The sequence below is a fragment of the Myotis daubentonii genome, chromosome 15 (genome assembly GCF_963259705.1).
Source record: "Myotis daubentonii chromosome 15, mMyoDau2.1, whole genome shotgun sequence".
Taxonomy (NCBI): Eukaryota; Metazoa; Chordata; class Mammalia; order Chiroptera; family Vespertilionidae; genus Myotis; species Myotis daubentonii.
In genome coordinates this window covers 12,220,146-12,243,036 of record NC_081854.1, presented here as the reverse complement: position 1 = coordinate 12,243,036, position 22,891 = coordinate 12,220,146, and the positions used below count along the sequence as shown (strand labels likewise).

The window sequence follows — 22,891 nt, the reverse complement described above, 5'->3', positions numbered from 1 at the left end:
AGAAACATCAATGATGAGAGAGAATCATTGATCGGCTGCCTCCTGCACATCCCCCACTGGGGATCGAGCCTGCAACTTGGACATGTGCCCTGGTCCTGGCTCATAGGTTGACGCTCAACCACTGAGCCATGCCAGCCGGCAAATCAATACATTTTTTTTTTAATTTAAAAAAACACACAGATCAGTGGCTGCAAGAAACTGGGCTTCAAGAGTTTGACTACAAAGGACACAGGGTAATGTGGGCAGAGGGAAAAGGTCTCTGTCTTGATTGTGATATGATTATATGGCTACACTTTTATCAGAGCTCATCCAAAGTGCACCCTTAAAGTGGGTGTGTTTTATTGTAGGTTCATTTTCCCTCCCTATGGTTGATTTTTAAAGTTTTATTTCCCCCCGCCCTTCCCTGGCTGTGTGACCTTAGGCCAGTGGTCGGCAAACTCATCAGTCAACAGAGCCAAATATCACCAGTACAACGACTGAAATTTCTTTTGAGAGCCAAATTTTTTAAACTTAAACTGTATAGGTAGGTACATTGTTATTGACTTCATTAGGGTGCTCCTAAGCTGGCCTTTGCTAAAAACGTCCTCAATCTGACTGAGGTACGTTCGCTGAGGTCGACCCCTTCCAACTCTCCCATCCACAGTCGCCTTGTATACTTGCTTCAGATAGAGGAGTGTGGATGGGAGGGTTGGAAGGGGTCGACCTCAGGAAGGTACCTCAAAACAATGTACCTCCCCCGCCTGCACCGCGTCTCCCTTGGCCGACCGCCGACACCCCCCACTTCTTCTAACGCCACTTCTTCAAAACAGACTCGCCCAGGCCGAACACCGACTTCTGCGCACGGGCCACGAAGTTTCAATCTCACTGTACCTGCGTGCCCGCACGTGGTATTTTGTGGAAGAGCCACACTCAAGGGGCCAAAGAGCCGCCCGTGGCTCGGGAGCTGTGGTTTGCCAACCACTGCCTTGGGCCAAGACCCTAACCTCTCTGTGCCTTGAATAAGGCGGAGGGAGATGGGAGAGGAGGGGATGCACAGCCATGGTGGTCGCTGAGGACTCGGGTCCCACAGTGGGTACCCAGAAACGTTCGCACACGAAACAGGTGCTTTATGAGCCTGTAGGGTGGAACTGCTGACAGAGACCTGAGCCGCTGACAATGGCTCTGTGTCTCAGGAGGGCAGGCTCCGGGCTGGGCCTGTCAGGCACTCCTTTGTTGACCTAGAAAAGCAAGTAGAGCCATCCCCGGGTCCCAGAGGGATGGCATCAGGGGGCACAATTCAGAGCGTTGTAAGCAAGCCTTTTTCAAAAGTCAGAGAGCGGCCTGACAGACCCATTCCCTGAGGTCTCAGCTGTTTGGGGCGGTGTCTGGTTCTCCGCAGTGATAACAACCCACGGCCTGCCCTCACAGGTTCTCACACAGGGGAGCCTGGGCTGCCCCCGGATAGCTAGCGACATCCCAGAATGGTTGGGAAACCCAGAGGGGAACACCTGACCCTACCTACCATGAGAAATCAGGGAGGGCTTCCTGGAGGAGAGGCTGTCAGAACTGAGACCTGATATGTTTATTGAACACCTACTGTGTGCCCTGATTTGAATCTCAGAGAAAGAGGCTTATTTTTGAGGCTGAAGTTAAGCGGGGGGTGGGGGGGAGGTGTTTCTAAAAGCCAGGGTGTGGGTGGAGGTAGGGCAGTGGGAGATAAAGCAGGAGAGAGGTGGTGCCTGGTGCAGGGCCTCCGTGGCAGGAGCCTGGACTTTCTCCCGCTGACTTTCTCCAGCTTCCTTAGAATCCACCCACGTGGAAGGAAGGACAGGATGGGAGGAGGCAGCCAGCGAGGAAGGTGAGGTGGCTTCGTAGGATGGGAGGACAGAGGCCTGGCCTTCTCAGCCCCGCCAGACCTTTCTTTCAGTGAGTCTTAGGTTTGCTGAGGATGCACTTTTATTATTTACTCTTCAGTTCCTAAGACTCTCTGGCCCGATCCCTCATCATTTCTTTCTTTTTTAAATATATTTTTATTAATTTCAGAGAGGAAGGGAGAGGAAAGAGAGAGAGAAATATCAACGACGAGAGAGAATCGTTGACCGGCTGCCTCCTGCGCACCCCCTACTGGGGATCAAGCCCGCAACCCAGGCGTGTGCCGGTGGCCGGAATCGAACCTGGGACCCTTCAGTCCACAGGCCGATGCTCTATCCACTGAGCCAAACGGGCCAGGGCCAGTCATCGTTTCTTAAATCCTGTTAGTCTTTGCTTCTAAAGTTCTTCAATTACAAGCTACTTTGACCCTTTGAACCTTTTTTTTTAATAAATATATTTTATTGATTTTTTACAGAGAGTAAGGGAAAAGATAGAGAGTTAGAAACATCGATGAGAGAGAAACATCGATCAGCTGCCTCCTGCACACTCCCCACTGGGGATGTGCCCGCAACCAAGGTACATGCCCTTGACCGGAATCAAACCCAGGACCCTTCAGTCTGCAGGACAACACTCTATCCACTGAGCCAAACCAGTCAGGGCCTTTGAACCTTTGGTTCCAGGACTTATTCACTCAGTAAATATTTATTGAGCCTTTATCCTGTGTTAGGTGCTAAGGATACAGAAAAGGACAAAATGGGTGAAATTCCTGCCTTAGGGAAAACCAAGTTTACTGAGTATTCACCACGCGCCAGGCTCGGTTGTAGGTGTGAGCGTGTAACTCTTAATCCTGCCACCAGTCCTCTGAGATAGAGGCCTGTGTTATTCCCACGTCACAAATGAGGAAACTGAGGCACGGGGTTCTGGAATGTCTTTTTCCTGAAGGCCTGGGACTCTAGAATTCGTTGCCCCTAAGAGTCTGAGATCCTAGAATATTTTGCCCTGAAGATTTTGTTACACTTGGATTCAAGTGGACAACGGGCCCAGGAAAAAATGCTCAACCTCATTCTTGAGCCAGAAATTGCCAATTAGAACCACCAGGAGCTTCACGAGATTCAGGCCAGGATGATTCCTGTTTTAAAAATCTGGCCGGCCCTGCCCGGTGTGGCTCAGTTGGCTGAGCACTCAAAGGTCACGGGTTCGATTCCCGGTCAGCGCACATGCCCAGGTTTCGGGCTCAATCCCCGGTAGGGGTGGCGCAGGAGACAGCCAATGGACATTTCTCTCTCTCTCTCCATTTCCCTTCCTCTCTCTCTAAATCAATAAAAACATTTTTTCTAAATAAGAAACGGGGGAGGGCGGGGGGAGTCTGGCCAGGTCTGGTGCTGGCAAAAATGTGAGGCACATAGAGCTCACAGCAAACCTTGGAGATGAGGGTGAAAATTGGTGCCACCACACGGGGAAACTGGCCACACCCTCCGCAGCTGGACATGCACACACCTGTGCCCGGATAATGCAGAAAAACGTGTGCTCACGGGCACAGGCGATGCACCCGGCATCGTGCAGAAGAGTCAGACACAGAAAACCGCTCACACGCCTGTCAGCAGGGGAGCGGGCTCATGAGCTGTGGTCTATCCAGACGGGGGAAGAGTATACAGCGATGGAAACGGAGACACGCCAATCGACGCTGGAACCTGAACGGACTTCAGCAGCGCAAAACGGAATGGAAGAAGCCAGGTCCAAGAGGCTGTGCTATAGGACTCTCTTCATTAAAAATTCAAAATTGTAGCGGCCAGGTGTGTCTTCATAGGTAGAGAAGTATTTTTTTAAAAAGCACTGAAGCGCACAAAAATGTGGCTTACCTTGCGGGGAAGGAAAGCAGTGTGATTTGAAAGAGGTGTGGTCTCCCGGTTGGTCAGAGCATCATCCTGACCGGCCAAGGTTTCAGGACACACACAAGAATCAAGCAATAAAGGCATAAGTGGAACAGCAAATCCATGTTTCTCTCTCCCTCCCTCTCTCCAAAAGCAATCAATAAAATCTTTTTTAAAAGAAGAGCCCTACCCAGTTTGGCTCAGTGCATAGAGCATCAGCCTGGAGACTGAAGGGTCCTGGGTTCGATTCCGATCAAGGGCACAGGCCTGGGTTTCAGGCTCGATCCCCAGTAGGAAGGAGGCAGCCAATCAATGATTCTCATCATTGATGTTTTTCTCTCTCTCTCTCCCTTCCTCTCTGAAATCAATAAAAATATATTTTTAAAAAATGGAGCATTCATTTTAAAAAAAGAAGAGAAAGAAGTGGGCAGGGGCTCCTAAGGGACTGGCAGCACCCTGCTCTGCTCCTCTTACAAGCGTTTATGAAATAGGACATTATAGCGCTGACCAGTTTGGCTCAGTGGATAGAGCATCGGCCTGTGGACTGTAAGGTCCCAGGTTTGATTCCGGTCAAGGGCATGTACCTTGGTTGCGGGCACACCCCCAGTAGGAGGTGTGCAGAAGGCAGCTGATTGATGTTTCTCTCTCTCTCATCGATGTTTCTAACTCTCTATCTCTCTCCCTTCCTCTCTGTAAAAAATCAATAATATATATATATTTTTAAAGAAATGGGACATTATATTTTATGCGATTCTCCACATCATATTTCATAGGGTTTTTCTCATAGTTTTTAAATATATTTTTTCATCCCATGGTTCCACATCTCTCTGTTCCTCAGACGGCTTGGTTCTCCAGGGGGCAAGGTTCCTCGGCCGTGGCCTGCAGGCCAGGGGTGCGGCGGGCACCCGCGAGGAGAGAATTTGGGATCTGAAACACACATTTCAACTTGATTTTCCCAGAAGTGAGCAAATGTGCTGTGACTCTGCGACCACAGGAGGCCGGAGTGGCAAGTTCAGAGCTGGGTAATGCCCAGGCACGGCCGCCTCCCGCAGAGCAGGGCACTGAGAGCTGCCATGCACCCACCTCTCACCAGCCCCCCACCGCACCCCACCCCCCCACCGCACCCCACCCCCAGAACCGGCCTCCGCGGGCACAGGCTCACGGATGGCGCCAGCCCCCTGCTTTCAGGGTGCAGACGGAGCCTGCCAGGGTGGCCAGAGGGGAGGCTGCAGTGTGGGGGGTTGCGCCACCTTCCACCCGATTTGGAGGGATGGGGTGGTGGAGACACGCCCGCGGGGTCCTCGCCCTTGAGCGCAGGTGTGGGAGGGCAGGGAGGGCCCCTGGGACGGTGGTGGGGGACAGGGCGGTGGGTCCATGCGGCCCAGGCTCGAATGAGGAAGAGCCTGGTGTGGCCTCGGCTTTCCCAGGAGCCGGGGGACTTTTGCGTCTGTATTTTTAGGCTCTGGTGGCCACGGTGGAGGTTGTGGCCTGGGGCTGGGGCGGCGCAGACTTCCAGGGAAAGGACTGTCTTTTCAGGTTCGGGGCTGTCCCTTCCGCGGGGATGGGCTCCGGGCTCCGGATCGCTGGGGAGGCTTGGCCGGTGTCAGGGGGTGCTGGGGCTGAGGGGGGCTCAGGAAGCAAGGCCAAGCTCCTGAAGGAGGCAGGTACCGCCTAGCACAGTGATGGCGAACCTTCTGAGCTCGGCGTGTCAGTGTTCTGAAAAACCCTAACTTAACTCCGGTGCCGTGTCACATATAGAAATTTTTTGATATTGGCAACCATAGTAAAACAAAGACATATTTTTGATATTTATTTTATATATTTAAATGCCATTTAACAAAGAAAAATCAACCAGAAAAATGAGTTCGCGTGTCACCTCTGACAGGCGTGTCATAGGTTCGCCATCGCTGGCCTAGCATCTGGGTAATTCATAGCTCACACTTTCCTACTGGGGGCAAGATCACCTCGCTCTCCCGGTGCCCCCGGTGAATTAGTGTGGTGACTAACTCAGGCTCCACAGCTCAGGAGCTAGTCCGATGGAGGAGGCAGGAGCAGGACCCCCCCACCCCCCCCCCACCCCCGGGAGCTTTAGGGTGATGGTGGAGGCACGCCCGCTCTCTCCAGGAAGCTCTGCTCCAATCTAATACTCACCCAAGTGCCCCTTGTGAGGAGGGCGAAATTGCCTCCCCCACCCCCTCCCACTGAGAACCACCGTCCCAGACACAGGAGGGAAGCACCTGCCTCGTGTTCAGGGAACTCCTGGTCTGACGGGAGGCAGGCCCCCGGCCCCCCACCCCCACCCCCCTCCCCGGGGAGTTCCGAGCTGCAAGTGCAGATGGGAGAGGCATCACCCACGGTTCGAAGTACCTGGTCTGCGGAGAAGACACACCCGCCTTCTCAGGGAGGATCTGATCTGAGGGAGGAGGAACACCATTCAAACCCGCCAGGAGCTCCCAGGCTGGGGGGAACATGCCCCCCACCACCCAGGGGCCCTCTGAGTCTGACGGTGGACGCCCCCTCCCGCCCTGGGGCAGCTCTGGTCTGAGGAGGGAGGCAGCCTTCTGGTGCGCACGTCCCCCCTCCTCGCTGCTGACCGAACAAGCAGGCAGGGGCTCCCCTCCTCACCTCCGAGGAGCATCCTGGAATCGGGGAACTTCTCTGGGACACCACCGGGGTCCCAGCCCGGGACTCCCCTCCACTTCTCAGCCTGAGGCCAGGGCCTCACGGCTCACCCAGGCCCCCTGCAGGTGCCCGCTCACCTCCCACCCTGCTTTCTGAGCCTGACCTCCCAGCGCCCCTCTCACAGGGGCAAATGGGCAGAGTGGAAGGTGGACCCAGGCTCCCTCGCTCCTCAGATGCGTCTGTGCCAGGCCGCTGTGCCAGAGGGCTTCTTGCTGACTCACTGGGTCCTCTCAGCCATTGCGTTATGATGTTCCTGGCTCAGAGCAGGAAACTGAGGCCCAGGGAGATCGGATGCCGCTCCGATGCCACTGAGGCAGAGCCCATACCCACACGTAGGTTGTCGGACTCCAACAGCCTTTGCCCCGGGTCAGGTCCTCCCGAAAGCAGAGCGTAGGTGAGCGAAGAGGGCGAGCAGCACCAGGGCCTCACGGAGTCAGGCATGCCCACCGGCAGGTTCCTGCTCACCTCCCCCATCAGGCCAGGCTGCCAGCTCAAGGGGGAACCCCTGAAGCAAAGTGCCCACTAGAGGAATTCCACAGCGGGCGGAAGTGCCAGCGGTCCAGGATCCCCGCGACCGGCAGCGGGGCCACCAGTCTTTTCTTGGAGGGGGATCCAGGCCGTGTGCCTCAGTGGCGGTCACTCTCATCTCTATATTAATAAGAGCAATCGCTTAGAAAGAATACTAGCATCTTCCATGTCCTCAGCACTTACTCCGCGCCGGCCTGTGCCAACGTGTGTGTGTGTGTGTGTGTGTGTGTGTGTGTGTGTGTGTGTGTGTGTGTGTGAACTCGCCTGACCCTCACAACAGCCCTGTGAGGCATGCACTATTTTTGCTCCCGTTTTATAGATGAGTGAACTGAGGCTCAGAGAGGGTGCGTCCCACCCAGGGTCACAAAGCTGTTAAGTGGCAGAGCTGGGACTCAAACCCACACAACGAGACGGTGAGCCCCAGTTACCCGTGAGGACACGGAGGCCAGCACCGTACTGCCTGGCTGTCCACCATCACCTTGCTGGGACCCTCTGCCCTACCCTGACCTTCCCAGACACCCCCGCCCACTGCGTCAGCCCTGACGGCCGAAGGCAGCGGATGGGGGTGGGGAGAGGGTGTCCAGTCTCAAACCAGGATGTCGCAATCCTCTGACTCAGCGTGGTGCGTGCAGACCCAGCAAGAAGGAGAAAGGGGAAGATTAAGGGTTGGCCTAGGCCCCACGTGGGCTGATCCTGCTCGGTGCCAGCAGCTGCCAAGGCCCCAGGGTGGGGAGGAACCAGGAGGTACAGCCATGCTCTAGGAAGCTGGGCTGCGCTCACCCTGGGGGTGGGGTAGGGGCAGCCTTGGGGAGCGAGTTGTCTGCAGACGCAGAGCCCAGATGGGAGGCTGCGTGACCTTGAACTAGTCGCTCCCCATCGGGGCTCACAGTATCTGCGACATTTACCTGCTCTCCCTGAGCCCCTCTGAAGTCTCACCCTGTCCCCCCTGCTGCACCGCCCCACCTCTCTGCTCCACCCTCCCCGCCCTGGGGGTGTGGACCGTGCTACTCCTCACAGGTGCTCTTGGGCACAGGCCTGGGCCGCTCCGGGCCTGTTTCCCCATCTAAACAGTTGCTTCCCAGGAAATAAGGGCCTAGAATTGAGCTGGGAGGGAAGGCCTGTAGTCTCTGGGACGAATGACCACACCTCACAGTCAGCGGGTGCAGCACCCAGGCTGCCGGGACACAGAGACCGGGCTTACAATCTTGGCCCTCACAGCATGACCCCAGGCACCGACCTCACTCCATTCGTTTCCTTCTCTGTAAGGTGGGGATTTTGGTTGAATTTTCCTCATAAGATTCTCAAGAGGATTAAGTGGGCCAATTCCTAGTGGGAGCTGGGCCCAGAGTGAACGGGACCATCTTATCTCATCTCTGGGTGGAAAAGGGAGACAGGGAAGGCCTGGCCTGATGGGTGTAGGCAAGCAATGCGGAGATGGGAAAAGCTATCACTCATTCATTCCCTCTGCGCACCTGCTCTCTCTTCATCTGCTCCACCGCCCTGCAAGGCAGGCGCCGTAACCATCCCCAACGATAGTCCCTACAAAGGCAGAGAGAGGGAAAGCCATCTCTCCAAAGCCACACAGCAAGCACATGCAGAACCAGGGCTCAAACCCACGCCTCTTAGCCACCATGTTGATACTAATTTCCTCAATGACCTGAGTCCTGCTGATGATAATAATAATTACTATTATTATTCCTATGGCGATCAGAGGAACAAAATCAAATGCAGCTACATTGAACTGAGCACTTCTTTTTTTAAATATATTTTTTAATTAATTTCAGAGAGGAAGGAAGAGGCAGAGAGAGATAGAAACATCAATGAGGAGAGAGAATCATTGATCGGCTGCCTCCTGCACGCTCCCCACTGGGGATCGAGCCCGCAACCTGGGCATGTGCCCTTGATCGGAATCGAACCTGGGACCCTCTAGTCCGCAGGTCGATGCTCTATCCACTGAGCCAAACCGGCTAGGGCGAATTGAGCACTTTCTATCCCGCGGGCCCTGTAGGATGGGAGCATTCTTTTCTTGATGGACTCTGTTTTATACATCGAGATGCTTTATGGAGAGCTGGGGCTCTATCAGGGTGAGTCACTAAGCTACTGAAAGTGAGAGACAGGACTTACACCCAAGCCTCAGCTGGGAGCAAAGCAGGACAAGGCCAAGCCCTCTCCTCTCCTCTCCTTTCAGAAGGGGGAACTGAGGCCCAAGAGCAAGAAAGCTGCCCCAGGCCCACAGCCCTCTGGCTGGGACTTCATTCCCCTCTTGGGACCTTGAACAGGTACAGTCTTGGCCCTGCCTTCCCTGGGGGGAGGCAGTCAGCGGGGAGAGGCCAATCTGAGTGAGGGAAAGTGGTGAGACACCAGGCAGGACTTCCGGGCCTTCTCTGGGAAGTTTCTGGGACTCATCCAGGGGCAGCCCCTGCCAGCAGGGGGCCTCCACAGTGCAGGGCCCAGAGAGGGGAGACCCTAGTCCTCCCCTCCTGGGACGCAGGGAATCAGGGGGGAGAGAGGGGGTAGGCATCCTGGTTCCGCATCCTCCATTCCCGACACTGAGGGAGGTGCTGTGGGAGCAGGGACTTTCCTGAGCAGCAGAAGATTCTGGGAAATCAGAGACAGCTACAGGGCGGGGCTGACGCCAGGCCTCCCTCTTCTCCCCTCCCCTGAGCCCCTGCTGGTTCCTCAAGGAGGCCCTCCTCCAACTGCTCCTCCTCCCACAGGCCGTGCCCTCCACCCTCAGACCCTCCAACCCTCCGACTCTATCAGAATTCACCTCCACCCTCAGCTCCCCTCCCCCCTCCCCCCCCCCCCCAGCTCTCTCCTCCTCCCTCAGAGCCTCTGTCCTCACTGGGTCCTCCTGACCTTCTCAGACCTTACCCCCTTCCTCGGACCCTCTCCCCTCCTTATACCATTTTATTTCTCTCTCAGGCCTGTCTTTCTCCTTCAGGTCCTCCTCCCTCATCCATCCTCAGACTGGGCACCCCCTCTCCCTCAGCCCTTCCAAGCACCACTCTGGGCAACACACAGATGCCCCCTCCCCAGGCCTGCCTGGGCCCAGAGCCACTGCTCCCCCTGCCCCAGGATGCTCAGAGAGGGAGGACCCTGGGTGCCTTCCAACCCTACCTCCTAGGGTCACCCCCTTGATGGGACCCGTCCCTCTGCGGCTCAGCTTCCGGTTTCTCTACTGTGGGGTCGTGCTCTGTACCCCACCGCTCTCCTGTGTCTGGAAGTCCCCAGAGATGAAGGCTGGGTGGGCAGTGCCAACAGCATCCGGACTTCCGATCTCTCCTCTTGCTGTCGCCCAAACAACACCGAGAGGCAGGGGCTGGCATCAGCCCATTTGCCAGAACAGGCTGAGTCTCGGGAGGACTGACTGTCCGAGGTCCCAGGGAAGCAGGGGTGGAGGTGGCATTTGAACTCAGGTCTTGCCCGGAGATGTTCCCCCATTACAGGGACTGAGGGGGCGATCCAGAGAGAGGAAGAATGAGGAAGAGGTCAGGCCTCTGTCCGCTGCGGCTCCTCACATCCCGGGTTAAGTCCTTTCTTGGGGACCAGGGCCCCGCACCCAATTTCGGGGTCCCAGAGAGAGGCTGCCTGGGAGACAGATATACAGACAAATATCAGGAGACAAAAAGAGACGGGGCAGGCCGCAGACAGCGAGAGGGAGGCCAGGGATGAGGGACAGAGCTGCAGAGATGTGGGGAGATGCACTGAGAGGCCCTGAGTGCCGCCTGACAGGTCCGGGGTGTAGCCCCCACTCCCTCGCCCCCCTAATCCCCAAAGCCTCCCCCTCGGTCTGCTGGAGCTCAGTGACCCGGACTCAACCCCAGCGACCGCCCCGCCCCCAGGGAAATCCGGGAAAGCCCCGAGCCGCCGGGGCCCCGCCCTGGGGTGGGGAGAAGGGCAGCAGGGAGGGGCCCGGGGAGAGCCCGCCTCCCCCCGCCCCCCCAGATCCAGCCGGCCTGAGTCACGTCCCCCAACCCGCCCGGCCTGTTCCTCACTCCTCTACCCCGCCCGACCCGGGAGGGGGGCGTGGGGGAGAAGGGGAAGCCAGATACCCCCCGCCCCCCCCCCATACACACACACACACACACCCGCCCTGAACTTTGGTCGATCCGAGTCTGGTCTGCGCCTCTTGCTCTCTCTCCTTTCCCTTCCTCGGTCTCTCACGATCTCTAAGCCTCTGTTCCACGTCTGTTTCTCTCTGTATTTTCAGGATTCCCGGTGCCTGGCGGCACGCGCTGGGCGCAGGGACCCCGCGGGGAGACACACAATCATTGTCCCTTTGAGCGCCCCCAGCGCGGTCCCCCGCCCACAGCGCAGTCCCCCGCCCCCAGCGCGGTCCAGACCCTCGGCGGGGAGGCACGGGGGGCCGGGGGGGGGGGGGAGCAGGCAGGGGGACAGTGCAGGCATCTGCCCGGCCCGGCCCCGGGTGCGCCCTTTCGCTCTCACAGAGGAAACGGCCCAGAGAGGGGAAGTGCGTGGTCAAGGTCACCGGGCGAGGAAATGGGAGTCAGGACTCGAACCCGCGCCCTGACGACCCCAGGGAGTCATGGAATTGCTTCCCTTGGGGAGGGACAGGGAAGCAGACAGAAGTCCACGGGCAAAAGGATCGTAGATGCAAAGAGACAGCGCAGACAGAGATAGAGGTAGAGACAGAGACAGAAACAGAGAGAGGCCCGGAGACATCTCTCCGAGAGAGATGGAGGCATAGCCCGAGAGGCAAACACAGAGACGCGACAGCGAGAGGCCCGCCGCCGCAGGGGTGGGGACCCCCCTACCCAGACCCCGCCCCCTTCCCACCCCCACCCCCACCCCCACCCCACTCCGAGCCGCGGCCCAGCCGCCCGGGGCGCCGCGGGGCCAAGAGGGGCGGGCGCGGGGCGAGGCGCAGGCGGGGCGCGCGGCCGACGGCTCCGCGGGGCCACGGGAGCGGCACCCGGTCCAGGAAACCCCGGGAGCGGACGGGTGGCCCCGGGGGAAGAGGGGGGGCTGGGGGCGTGGAGGCGGGCTGCCGGCACCGCCCCGGCCGACAAAAGTCCCTTCAGTTCAGCCGGCGGCAGGGGAAGTCCCGGCGCCTGGCTCAACCTCCCTCGGTGCCGCCGAGCCGAGCCGCGCTCCGGCCGCCCGCTCGGCCGCCGTCCCCGGCGGCCCCATGCCCCGATGCCCCACGGGGGCCATGGACGAGGGGCCCGTGGACCTGCGCACCCGGCCCAAGGCCGCCGGGCTCCCCGGCGCCACGCTGCCGCTGCGTAAGCGCCCGCTGCGCGCGCCCTCCCCGGAGCCCGCCGCCCCCCGCTGCGCCGCGGGCCCCTTGGCCACCCCGGAGCCCCAGCTCGGCGGCTCCAGCGCGCCCGCCGCCCCAGCGTCGCGCCACGGCCTGGCCCGGCCAGAGGCCCTTTACTACCAGGGTGAGTGTCTCTCTCTGGTCAAGGTCGGGTTGAGGGCCAGACAGGGCACTGGGTCACCGGAGCCGGGGCGCATAGCTCAGATGCAAGCACAAGGGGTTCCTGGGAGCCGAGGGGGCAGGGGGAGGACCCAAGGTCCCAAAGCTCAGATATGGGGCTCCTGGGACGCTGGGGGGCAGGCCCCGGTCCCTGGGATACAGACATGGAAGCATCAGGGAGCAGTGCCTTGGGACAGAGATATGGGGCCCCAGGAAGCTGGGTGCAGAGGGCCTGCGGGACGGAGCCTAGGGTCTGAACGCGACAGATATGGGGACCCAGGGACATGCCCAGCAGCACAGATGTGGGGTCTCGGGGAATCAAAGGGCAGAGCCTGAAGTCTCTGGAGCACAGAATTACAAACCCTAAAGACCCCAGGTCTCTACCCCCAGGGTTTTGAGGAATCAGTGCTCAGGCCCAAGACGCTGAGGTTCTTGGCATCCAGATGTGTGGGGTCAAAGGAAGTCAGGGGAATAGAGACTGGGTTCTAAGGAGGCGGATATTAGGGATCCCAGGACGTCAAAATCTCAGGAACCAAGACATCCGGGGACTTGGGGGGTCAGGAGAACAGAGTCAGAGTTCTGAGCGCCCCAATGTCTGGGGTCAGAGAGAGCCAAGGAAACAGACCCGGGGGTCCTGATGAACCAGCAGGACAGGGGTCCAGGGCGCTGGGCACCCAGTTATGTGTGTTCACCATGGATCAGAGTTTCATCCCGGGTCACAAGACCAGGCGGTGTTAGAGGGCTTGGTGCTGAGGATTCTAATAATAGGGGTCAGGACCAAGGAAATCTGGGACTCAAGAATTTGGGGCCAGGATGAAGGATTCAGGGATCTTCAGAAGGCCTCAGGGCACCAAAGCCTGGTATTGGAGATACAGGGACCAGGAAACTTGGGGGCGTTCAGGACTCCCAGCGATGAGGAGATGACAGAAGAGGCCAAACGCCGTTCTCCCCATCCTGACTCCATCCCTGATCTCAAGGAAGGGGCATCCCCTGCCACAGCTGTGCTCACCTCACCATCCCCAAGTGACCCCCAAAGTGGCAAAGTCCGTGCTTACTGCCTCCAAACCTTTGCCCAGTTTCTGCACCTCCCACCCCATTAGGGTACAGCCTCTAGCTGTGCATCAGGAGGCCTGCTACTACCCCCACTTCCCATTCCCCAGGTGAGAACCCAGGCCTCAGTTTTCCCATCTATGTGCTGGGTAGATATGGATTTCCCCGCTGCCAAGGTCTCCCTTCGACTGTGTGATCTGAACAGGCTTCTACAGGCTTCTAGTATCACCTTCTCTCACCTTCTGACCCATCCCTCTCCCCAAACACTCTAGGCAGTCACCCCACACTCAGCACTTCAACCTGTCTTTACCCACCTCAGCCACAAATTCACTCAGCAAACAGGCCCTGAGGACCCCCTGCTGGGTGATGAGGGGGGGTTCAGTCCTTAAAGGACTTTCTGCCTAGCAGGAGAGGAGAGTCAAAAACATGGAAAGTGACAACGAGGCCAGTGTAGCTCAGTGGTTGCGCATGGACCTATGAACCAGGAGGTCATGGTTCGATTCCCGGGTTGCAATCCCCAGTGGGGGACGTGCAGGAGGTAGCAGATTGCCGATCGATGATTCTCTCTCATCATTGATGTTTCTATCTCTCCCTCTCCTTTCCTCTCTGAAATCAATAAAAATATATATATATTTTAAAATGACAATGAGAGTGACCAGGGCTGGGGGACACGGGCTGAGTGGGGGAAGCTGTGGGAGCCCAGAGGAGGGACATGGAAAGGGGCTTTGTCTTGAGCCTTCTGGACCCAGAATGAGATGCAAGAGGGGCCTGGGGGAAAGGGCAGGTGGGCACTGCAGGAGCAAAGGCCTGGAGGTGAGCCGAGGGCTGGGGGGGTCTGTGGGCTTGGCCTCACCCATGTCTTTTCTCTGCCCAGGACCCTTACTGCCTCTGTACCCCACCCCAACCATGGGCTCCCCCTTTCCTCTGCTGGGCCTGCCTCCACCCCTGTACCCCATGATGTGCTCAATGGAACACCCTCTGTCAGCCGACATCGCCGTGGCCACCCGCGCAGATGAGGACGGAGACACGTGAGTACTAGTCCCCCATTGATGGGGAGTGGGAATGGGGAAGCCAGCTCTCCAGCTTCACCCACCACAACACAGGGGCACTCAGCCAGGCCTCTCTAGTTAACCCCACCGCTGGCTGTGTGACTTTGAGCAAGGCCCATCCCCTCCTGGAGCCTCAGTTTCCTCTTCTGAAAAATGGGCGCCCTGAGAGCGCTTACCTCCTAGTACCGATTTTGGAGTAAGGGGCTTCAAACTTGTTATCACACTCCAACAATGAGAAAGACATTTCATTGGTTGATTTATTATATGAATTATGCATGCTAAGCTCCTCGTACCGAGCATGGTAGGTGATGAGTGCTCAATAGGTACTAATTAACATTGTTATTGTTATTTTATATTAAAAACTCAGCACACACACATATAAACCAGAAATAAAAAATCGCACCAAACAAAACCATACCCTCACTACGTGGGATCTGCTTTAGTGTTTTCTATTCTAGTGTGTTTCTCATTGTTTCATGGTCACAACCCACTAAATTATTTTCACGATCCCTTAAACTGATTTCACAAATCCCATGGTTTTGTCACTGGCAGTTTGAAGAACCTATTCTTGAAGCTGCTGAGAAATCCCACACAGGAGGGTTTAGCCCTCTGCACACTTGACCATCAGGCTTCTAATTCCATTGACCTCCGTTTGAATCTCAGCTAGTCACTTTCTCACCCCTCCCTGCCTCAGTTCCCCCCTGTAAAAACAGGAACCATAAGTGTGCAGGAGTCTGCCAGGCAAACATGAGATGGTTTCTGTATAGCGCTTCTCTGGGAATAGGTTTGGGGACTGCAAACCACAGGTAGGCACGGATTGACAAGCCTATTTCTGCGGGGGGGGGGGGGGGGGGGCGGAGGACACTCCACTGCTGGATGTGAGGCGACCTCAGGTCCCTGAGCCTCAGTGTTTCTATCGGGAAATCCACAGCTCATAATAGCACCGATCCCAGCAAGGATTCAGTGCAACGATGAACATTCATATAGTGCAGGGAACCGGGCCCAGCGCACAGTAGGTGCTCAATACACGTGGGTGGGTGTTGTTGGAACAGAGCTCCCCAGGCAGTGTGGGCCACGGTGTGCACCCAAGCAGGAGAAAGTGTCTGAGATATATAAAGGACTCGATAAAGCTCGTTTCCTCCTCTGGCTACCTCCGGGGTCGTCTGTGAAATAGATTTAATGCGTACCTGCCCCCAGGGGCGAGTTGTTTGTAGCCTGTGCAAGCAGGGTGCAGGAGGAGACCTAGCACGCCAGGCTGTAGCCCCGCGCCCCGCCCGCCCTCCCCCGCTCTCTCACTCTCCCGCCTCTCTCCCCTCTCCCCAAAAGCAAACACTTCTGCCTCAGCTGCTGGTCCGGGGAAATCCCTTCCCGCAGAACCTGACCGCAGCCCAGCTGCTCTGCCTCCCCCACGTCAGCACCCGTCACTCACTCGCAGCCTCCCCCTCCCGGCGCTCCCTCTAACCTTAACCCCTTCCGCTGGGGCCAGGCTTTACCGGAATGGGCAGCTGGCACAGCCTGGGGGCGGGGGGGGGGGGGAAGGACACGCTAAGGCTGGGCCCCCAAAGTTGCAAAGCTTGGTCGGGAGGCTAGACTTGGAGGGACTCAGGGAGCAAGAATCTCAGGGCTTCTGGACCCCCAAGAGGTCAGGCACTGGCAAGCAAAATCTGGGTCTGGGGGCGCTGGGGGGGAGACGAGCACTGAGTCCCAGAGAGCAGAGCTGGGGGCGTAGCATTCCTGGATCTCGGGTGCGGGAAGGAACAGGATGCAGGGCAGCCAGGGCATCTAGAGAGGGACTGGGAAGTCCGATCAGCCAAGGGGTAGGGTCCCAGGAGACTTTGAGGTGGATGCTGGGATGAGGGGCGACACGAAGCCATCTGGAGTCTGCGGCGTACCAGGGGGGCCTCCAGGCCGGAGACTTGGGGTCTTTCCCCCCTCGCGCCCCCCAGACAAGCGAGGTCTCTTTGGCTTGGGCTTCCCCCTCCTTTACCCCATTCGAGGATGGAAGTCGGGGCGCCGGGGGAGGGGGCGGGTGGCCCCGGTAGATCCCCGGCGGCTCAGGCTTCCCTCCCCCGGGAGCAGGAAGCGGAGCCCCGCCCCGCAGACCTGTTACTGGAAGTCCGAGGGCAGGGCCGCCCCTCCCGTCCCCACTTCCTCCAGCCCCGCCCCACCCCCTGCGGCCCGCGCGTTTATGGGAACTCAGGCCTGGACGGTTTCTCTGAAATCATTCGCTCCCTCTGCCCTCACTTAACCCCGCCCGCGCGGAGAGGGACGGGGGCGGGGGGGGGGGGTGCGTACCGAGAGAAGCGGGGGAGGAAGGGACCCCTTCCCAGGAGGCCCAGGTCCAACCCCTCCCCAACATTTTTTTTTTTTTAATTGGGCTTTCAAGGATTAGGGTCCAGGTTCCGCGTTCCTCCTGCATCATCTCCTCCTGGGAGGTGGATGATACTTCACAAAAGAGAAACCCGAGGCTCAGAAGGGCCACGTGCCTTTGCCTTAGCTCACACAGCTAGGGAGGACACCCCCATTTGCAACCCTGGCCTCCTTAGCCCCCCCAAAGCCCTCTGGGCTGCTGGGTGTCTCCATCCCCAGCCAAGCACCTAGGGGGCTGGTCTAGGATGCACATTGTCCAGCTGGGAGCAGTTGGTCCAGTAACTGGACTTGGGAAGGTTGTGTGGGCTGCGTACTTGCAGTCAGCCTTGGGCCCGAAGTGAGCGAGTAGGTGAAGGCCCATGCACAGTCATCCCAGATTGCCCTCCGCTTGGATTGGCTGTTGCAGGTTGGGGGCCCTGGGAAGCTGGCAGAAAGCTTATGGGCTGGGCCCGGGGAGCAGTCGAGCTGCTGTGCGTCCCACAGGGGAGGTGGCAGCTGGAGTGGCCTTCGCAGTTGAGGCCAGAAGGCCGGGCCCTTTATGCCAGACATTGTGTCCCTCTGGATGGTGGCTGCTCCCCTGGTGACCGGGCAGACAGTGCTCCTGGGCAGAGGGTAATTCCCAGAGAAAGCGGAGAGCTGATAGCCTTCCCAGAAGCTGCGGGAATGAGCCCTTCCGTTGCACAGCCCAAACTCCAGAGCAATGACCCCATCCCACTTCCCTTTGGGGCCAGACTTTCTCCCCTCTTTTCTCCGCTGAATGGCATGTGGAGTCACAACCGATGGAGACTCTACTGGCATCTAGTTCATGCCCGCTCATTTCACAGACGAGAAAACTGCGGCCCCCAAAGGGGTGGGAACGTGGTCACAGGCTTCGAGGATGGCCAGGGATCATTGGGATGGATTCGTTTATTCAGCGCATGTTCACAGAGCACCTGCTCAGCCCTAGGCACTGCCCTAGGCACTGGGCGGTGGCCGAAGCAGACAAAACACCCTGTCCTGGTGGAGTTAACCTTCTAGGGGGGAGGGGAGTGGGATTCAGACAGGAAACAAGTAAACTGCACAACGTCAAGTGAAGAGAAGTTAAGCAGGGTAAGGAGGAGAAGGAGGGAGCCGATGCCATTCCATTTTGGCAGAGGCCCTGCAGGTATGTGGCAGAAGCGTGTTCCAGGCCGAGGGAACAGCCAGTGCTAAGGCCCCGGGAGGCAAGCATGTGTGTTATGTTTGAGTAACGGCAAGGAGGCCAGTGGTCAGAGCCGAATGCGGAGAGCAGATGGAGAGGAGGTCAAAAGGGTTGAAGAGCGGGAGACAAGATCACTCAAGGTGTGGGTCATGTGAGGACTTGGCCTTGACTCTGAGAGTTCTGAGCCGAAGGGGGGGGGGGGGGGGCGTGCGTGCCTTGACGCGGGGTCTAACAGGGTCCCTCTGGCTGCTACATGGGGGACAGACAGTAGGCCATGGTGGAAGCAGTGAAGCCAGTGAGGAGGAGACGGTCCAGGATGATGGAGGCTGAGTCAGGATGAAGGGAGTGGGGGTGGGAGGAGTGACTGGATTCTGGAGATATTTCCAAAGTATCGGCACATATTGGAGAAAGCGCTGCTAAGAGCATGGGGGTGAGAGGTGACCGGCCCCTAATGTCTGTGACCCTCACCCCCAGGCCACTCCACATTGCCGTGGTGCAGGGCAATCTGCCAGCTGTGCATCGACTCGTCAGCCTCTTCCAGCATGGGGGCCGGGAGCTGGACATCTACAACCACCTCAGGCAGGTGAGGCTGGGGCCTGGGGCCTGAGGCCTGGAACCTGGACTCCTGGGTCTGAGGGAGGAGGGGCTCCAGATTTCTGGCTCCTGGGGAAGACTGCAGCTGGGGGTCAGGCCCGGGAAATTCTGAGGGAGGCAGGACTAGGACCAGGGCAGGGCACACACGGGTCCCTCACGGACTCTGTTCCCCAGACGCCGCTACACCTGGCTGTGATCACCACTTTGCCGTCTGTGGTCCGGCTACTGGTGATGGCCGGTGCCAGCCCCATGGCCCTGGACCGCCATGGCCAGACAGCAGCCCACTTGGCGTGTGAGCACCGCAGCCCGACCTGCCTGCGGGCCCTGCTGGACAGCGCGGCCCCGGGCACAGTGGACCTGGAGGCCCGCAATTATGACGGTGAGTACGGGCTCGGGCGCAGGGTGGGGCTGTCGGGCAGGTCCTGGCGGCCTTCTGAAGCTGCAAAGTCCCAAGACCATACTTGACCGAACCTCCCTCTCCTTTAGGGCTCACTGCCCTGCACGTGGCCGTGAACACCGAGTGCCACGAAGCGGTGCTGCTCTTGCTGGAGCGTGGCGCGGACATCGACGCGGTGGTGAGCAAGGGAGCGAGGGCCAGGGATGCGGACAGGAGGAGCGGGGCCCACAGAGGGCGGGGCTGCGTGGGGGAGCGCCTGCGTGGGCGGGTGGGGCTTGAGGCCTCCGTCCCGCTTGAGCGGTGGGGATGCGGGCCGCCAGCTGTTGGGTCAGAGCTCGGAACGACTCAAGGGCCTTCCCTCCCCGCCGCAGGACATTAAGAGCGGCCGCTCCCCACTCATCCACGCCGTGGAAAACAACAGCCTGAGCATGGTGCAGCTGCTGCTGCAGGTGGGTGCGCCCTGCCCGCGGCCTCCCCCACCCTTCCCCCCCCCACCCCCCCCCCCGGGACCAACCCGCCATCGCCCCCTTTGCGTCCAGATCTGACCCTTCCTTCTAGGCCTCGTTCTGGCCGCCCTAAGACTTTACCCCCAGGCTGCGGACTCTTCCGGGGCCCTCTGCTATTCCCCCGCCGCCCCAAAACGGCCCAAGCTCCGCCCAGCGAGAGCCTAGCAGGCCCGGTCCAGCGCTGTCCCGCGCAGACCCAGCCCCTTCCCCTCTCTGACTCCGCCCCGACTTCGGCCAGACCCGGAGTCTAGCGCGGTTTGATTCAGCGCCGCCCGCCTAGTCCCGCGCAGACCCGTCGGGGATTCTAGCTCCCATCTTCCTCTCCATCACCAGCCCGCGAGTGGTCCAGCCCGGGCTCTGGCCCCGCCCGTCCCTCTGACCGCGCCCCCATCACCCTGGGTCCGGGCGCGGGGTGGTCCAGCCCCGGGCTCTGGACCCGCCCCTCCCTCTGGCCCCGCCCCTATCGCCCTGGGTCCGGGCGCGGGTGGTCCTGACCCGGGCTCTGGCCCCGCCCCTCCCTCTGACTGCGCCCCCATCACCCTGGGTCCGGGCGCAGGGTGGTCCAGCCCCGGGCTCTGGACCCGCCCCTCCCTCTGGCTCCGCCCCTATCGCCCTGGGTCCGGGCGCGGGTGGTCCTGACCCGGGCTCTGGCCCCGCCCCTCCCTCTGACCGCGCCCCCATCACCCTGGGTCCGGGCGCGGGCTGGTCCTGACCCGGGCTCTGGCCCCGCCCCTCCCTCTGACCGCGCCCCCATCACCCTGGGTCCGGGCGCGGGCTGGTCCTGATCCGGGCTCTGGCCCCGCCCCTCCCTCTGGCCCCGCCCCCATCGCCCTAGGTTCGGGCGCGGGTGGTCCTGACCCGGGCTCTGGACCCGCCCCTCCCTCTGGCCCCGCCCCCATCGCCCTAGGTTCGGGCGCGGGTGGTCCTGACCCGGGCTCTGGACCCGCCCCTCCCTCTGGCCCCGCCCCCATCGCCCTAGGTTCGGGCGCGGGTGGTCCTGACCCGGGCTCTGGACCCGCCCCTCCCTCTGGACCCGCCCCCATCGCCCTGGGTCCGGGCGCGGGCTGGTCCTGACCCGCCCCTCCACCCCGCAGCACGGCGCCAACGTGAACGCGCAGATGTACTCGGGCAGCTCCGCGCTGCACTCGGCGTCGGGCCGCGGGCTCCTGCCGCTGGTGCGCACGCTGGTCCGCAGCGGCGCCGACAGCAGCCTCAAGAACTGTCACAACGACACGCCGCTCATGGTGGCGCGCAGCCGCCGGGTGAGTGTGCGCGGTGGCGGGGTGCAGGGCTGGGGGAGTCTGTTCCCCTAGAACAGACCCAGGGGTGTGCGTGTGCGTCTGTGCCCAGGCGTGGAGCGCAGAGGGTGGGTGTGAGGTCTAGACAGGAGGAGAGCCTGCGGCACCAAGAAAGGAGGCAACGTGCCCACCTTCACCTGCTGCTGTGCTCGCTGACAGACCCTTGAGCAAGCGGAGGTGGAGGGAGGGGGGCCTGGTGGTGACCCCCATCTTCCTGCAGGTCATCGACATCCTGAGGGGGAAGGCCACGCGGCCTGCGCCTGCGTCACAGCCAGAGCCCTCCCCTGACCGGAGTGCCACCACCTCCCCCGAGAGCAGCAGCCGCCTCAGCTCCAATGGTGAGAAACCAGCTCCAGCCCCAGCTCCCTCCTTCCTCCCGACCTTCCAGACCCGGCGCCGCTCCGAATCCAGGAGTTGGGACCCCGACCCCCTTCTCTCTGGATCTAGTCGCACTGCCCTCACCCACCTTCTCTCTTCTTCCCACAGGTCTTCTCTCTGCATCACCATCCTCCTCGCCTTCCCAGTCTCCTCCCAAGGATCCCCTTGGATTTCCCATGGCTCCCCCCAATTTCTTCCTCTCTCCCTCATCTCCACCTGCCTTCCTGCCCTTTGTCGGGGTCCTCCAAGCCCCTGGCCGGCCGGTGCCTCCCCCGCCAGCTCCAGGAGGCAGCTGAGAAGGATGGGGGGGCAGATCTTGGACTCATGAGGAGGGACCTCCCTGCCCTTGTGGAGTCAGCCCTCCTGGAAACTGTGAAGATCTCACTCTGCCCCCCCCCATCTTCGAACCAGGATTTGCACATGCATTTGCCCCCTCTTTTGAGCACAGATATCCCCCCACCTCGTCTTCCGTCTTCCGACCAGGACTCTTTCCCCTGTTCTTCTCAGGCAACCAATCTCCTGTCTGGAATCCCACTCAATCATGTATTTCCTTCTCCTCTCTCAGAGCTGGTGGAACCAGGGAACAGCTGCTCCCTCTGCCCTCCGCCCATGAGGAGGGAGAGACGGGCTGCAGCGGGGCACTTATAACGATGTAAATTATTAGGCATTTTTGGTTGGATTTCTTTTGTAATAAACTATTTTTGTAACATATCCCTGGCTTGGCTGGACCGCTTTCATGAGGAGGTCTGGAGAAGTGTGTCTGTGTGTGCACCCACCTGAAAGCCGTACCCTGCTGACTCCACGAGTGACCTGTGAGTCTCAGAAGGGTGATGGCCTGTGTGAGTGACGCTAGGATTTCCGGCGTGTTCAGATGTCCTGTCATTGTGTCACTGAGCCATTGTTTTCGGGGATGACCGAATGTGTGACATTTTTCCAGGAGACCTTGTCACATTCCTCAGTGACCCTGGGTGTGTGTGTTTCCGAGGAGTGCCACAGATGACTGGTGTGTGACACTGCGGTTGTCTCTGTGGCATTTGTGAGACCTGCGGTCGTCGTATGATTGTTTCTGTGTGCCTGCCTCTCTTGGTGTGTCACATTTTACTCAGTGGCTCTAGGCCCCCTGAATACAATGTCTGTGCCTTGGCTCTGTGGACACATCTCTTATGAATCAAGCATTCCTTTCCTGTTACCCCGCTAACAAAGCATCACAAATGCAGTGGCTTAAAACAACACAAGTGTATTGTCTTACACTCCTGGAGGTCAGAAGTGTAAAATCCGCCCAGCAGGGGTGGCTCAGTGGTTCAGTGTCGACCCAGGAACCAAGAGGTCCCTGGTTCAATTCCTGGTCAGGGCACATGCCCAGGTTGCAGGCTCGATCCCCAGTAGGGGGCGTGCAGAAGGCAGCCGATAGATGATGTTTCTCTCCTATTGATGTTTCTTTTTTTTTTAAATATATTTTATTGATTTTTTTACAGAGAAGAAGGGGGAGGGATAGAGAGTTAGAAACATCGATGAGAGAGAAACATCGATCAGCTGCCTCCTGCACGCCCCCCTACTGGGGATGTGCCTGCAACCAACGTACATGCCCTTGATCGGAATCGAACCTGGGACCCTTCAGTCCACAGGCCGATGCTCTTCCCACTGAGCCAAACCAGTCAGGGCTCTCCTATTGATGTTTCTATCTATCTCTCTCC

The 22,891-nt window shown here is 59.2% G+C and overlaps 1 protein-coding gene across 1 annotated transcript; it reads left to right on the top strand.

Annotated features, from left to right (window-relative positions):
- The first annotated feature begins 11,935 nt into the window (after positions 1-11,935).
- On the top strand, positions 11,936-21,908 carry BCL3 (BCL3 transcription coactivator). Its single transcript, XM_059666207.1, has 9 exons — positions 11,936-12,340; positions 14,300-14,453; positions 18,499-18,607; positions 18,793-18,997; positions 19,105-19,193; positions 19,387-19,464; positions 20,616-20,783; positions 21,040-21,157; positions 21,306-21,908. The coding sequence occupies exons 1-9, from the start codon at positions 12,085-12,087 to the stop codon at positions 21,491-21,493; spliced, it is 1,365 nt and encodes a 454-aa protein (XP_059522190.1). The 5' UTR covers positions 11,936-12,084; the 3' UTR covers positions 21,494-21,908.
- Positions 21,909-22,891: the final 983 nt, after the last annotated feature.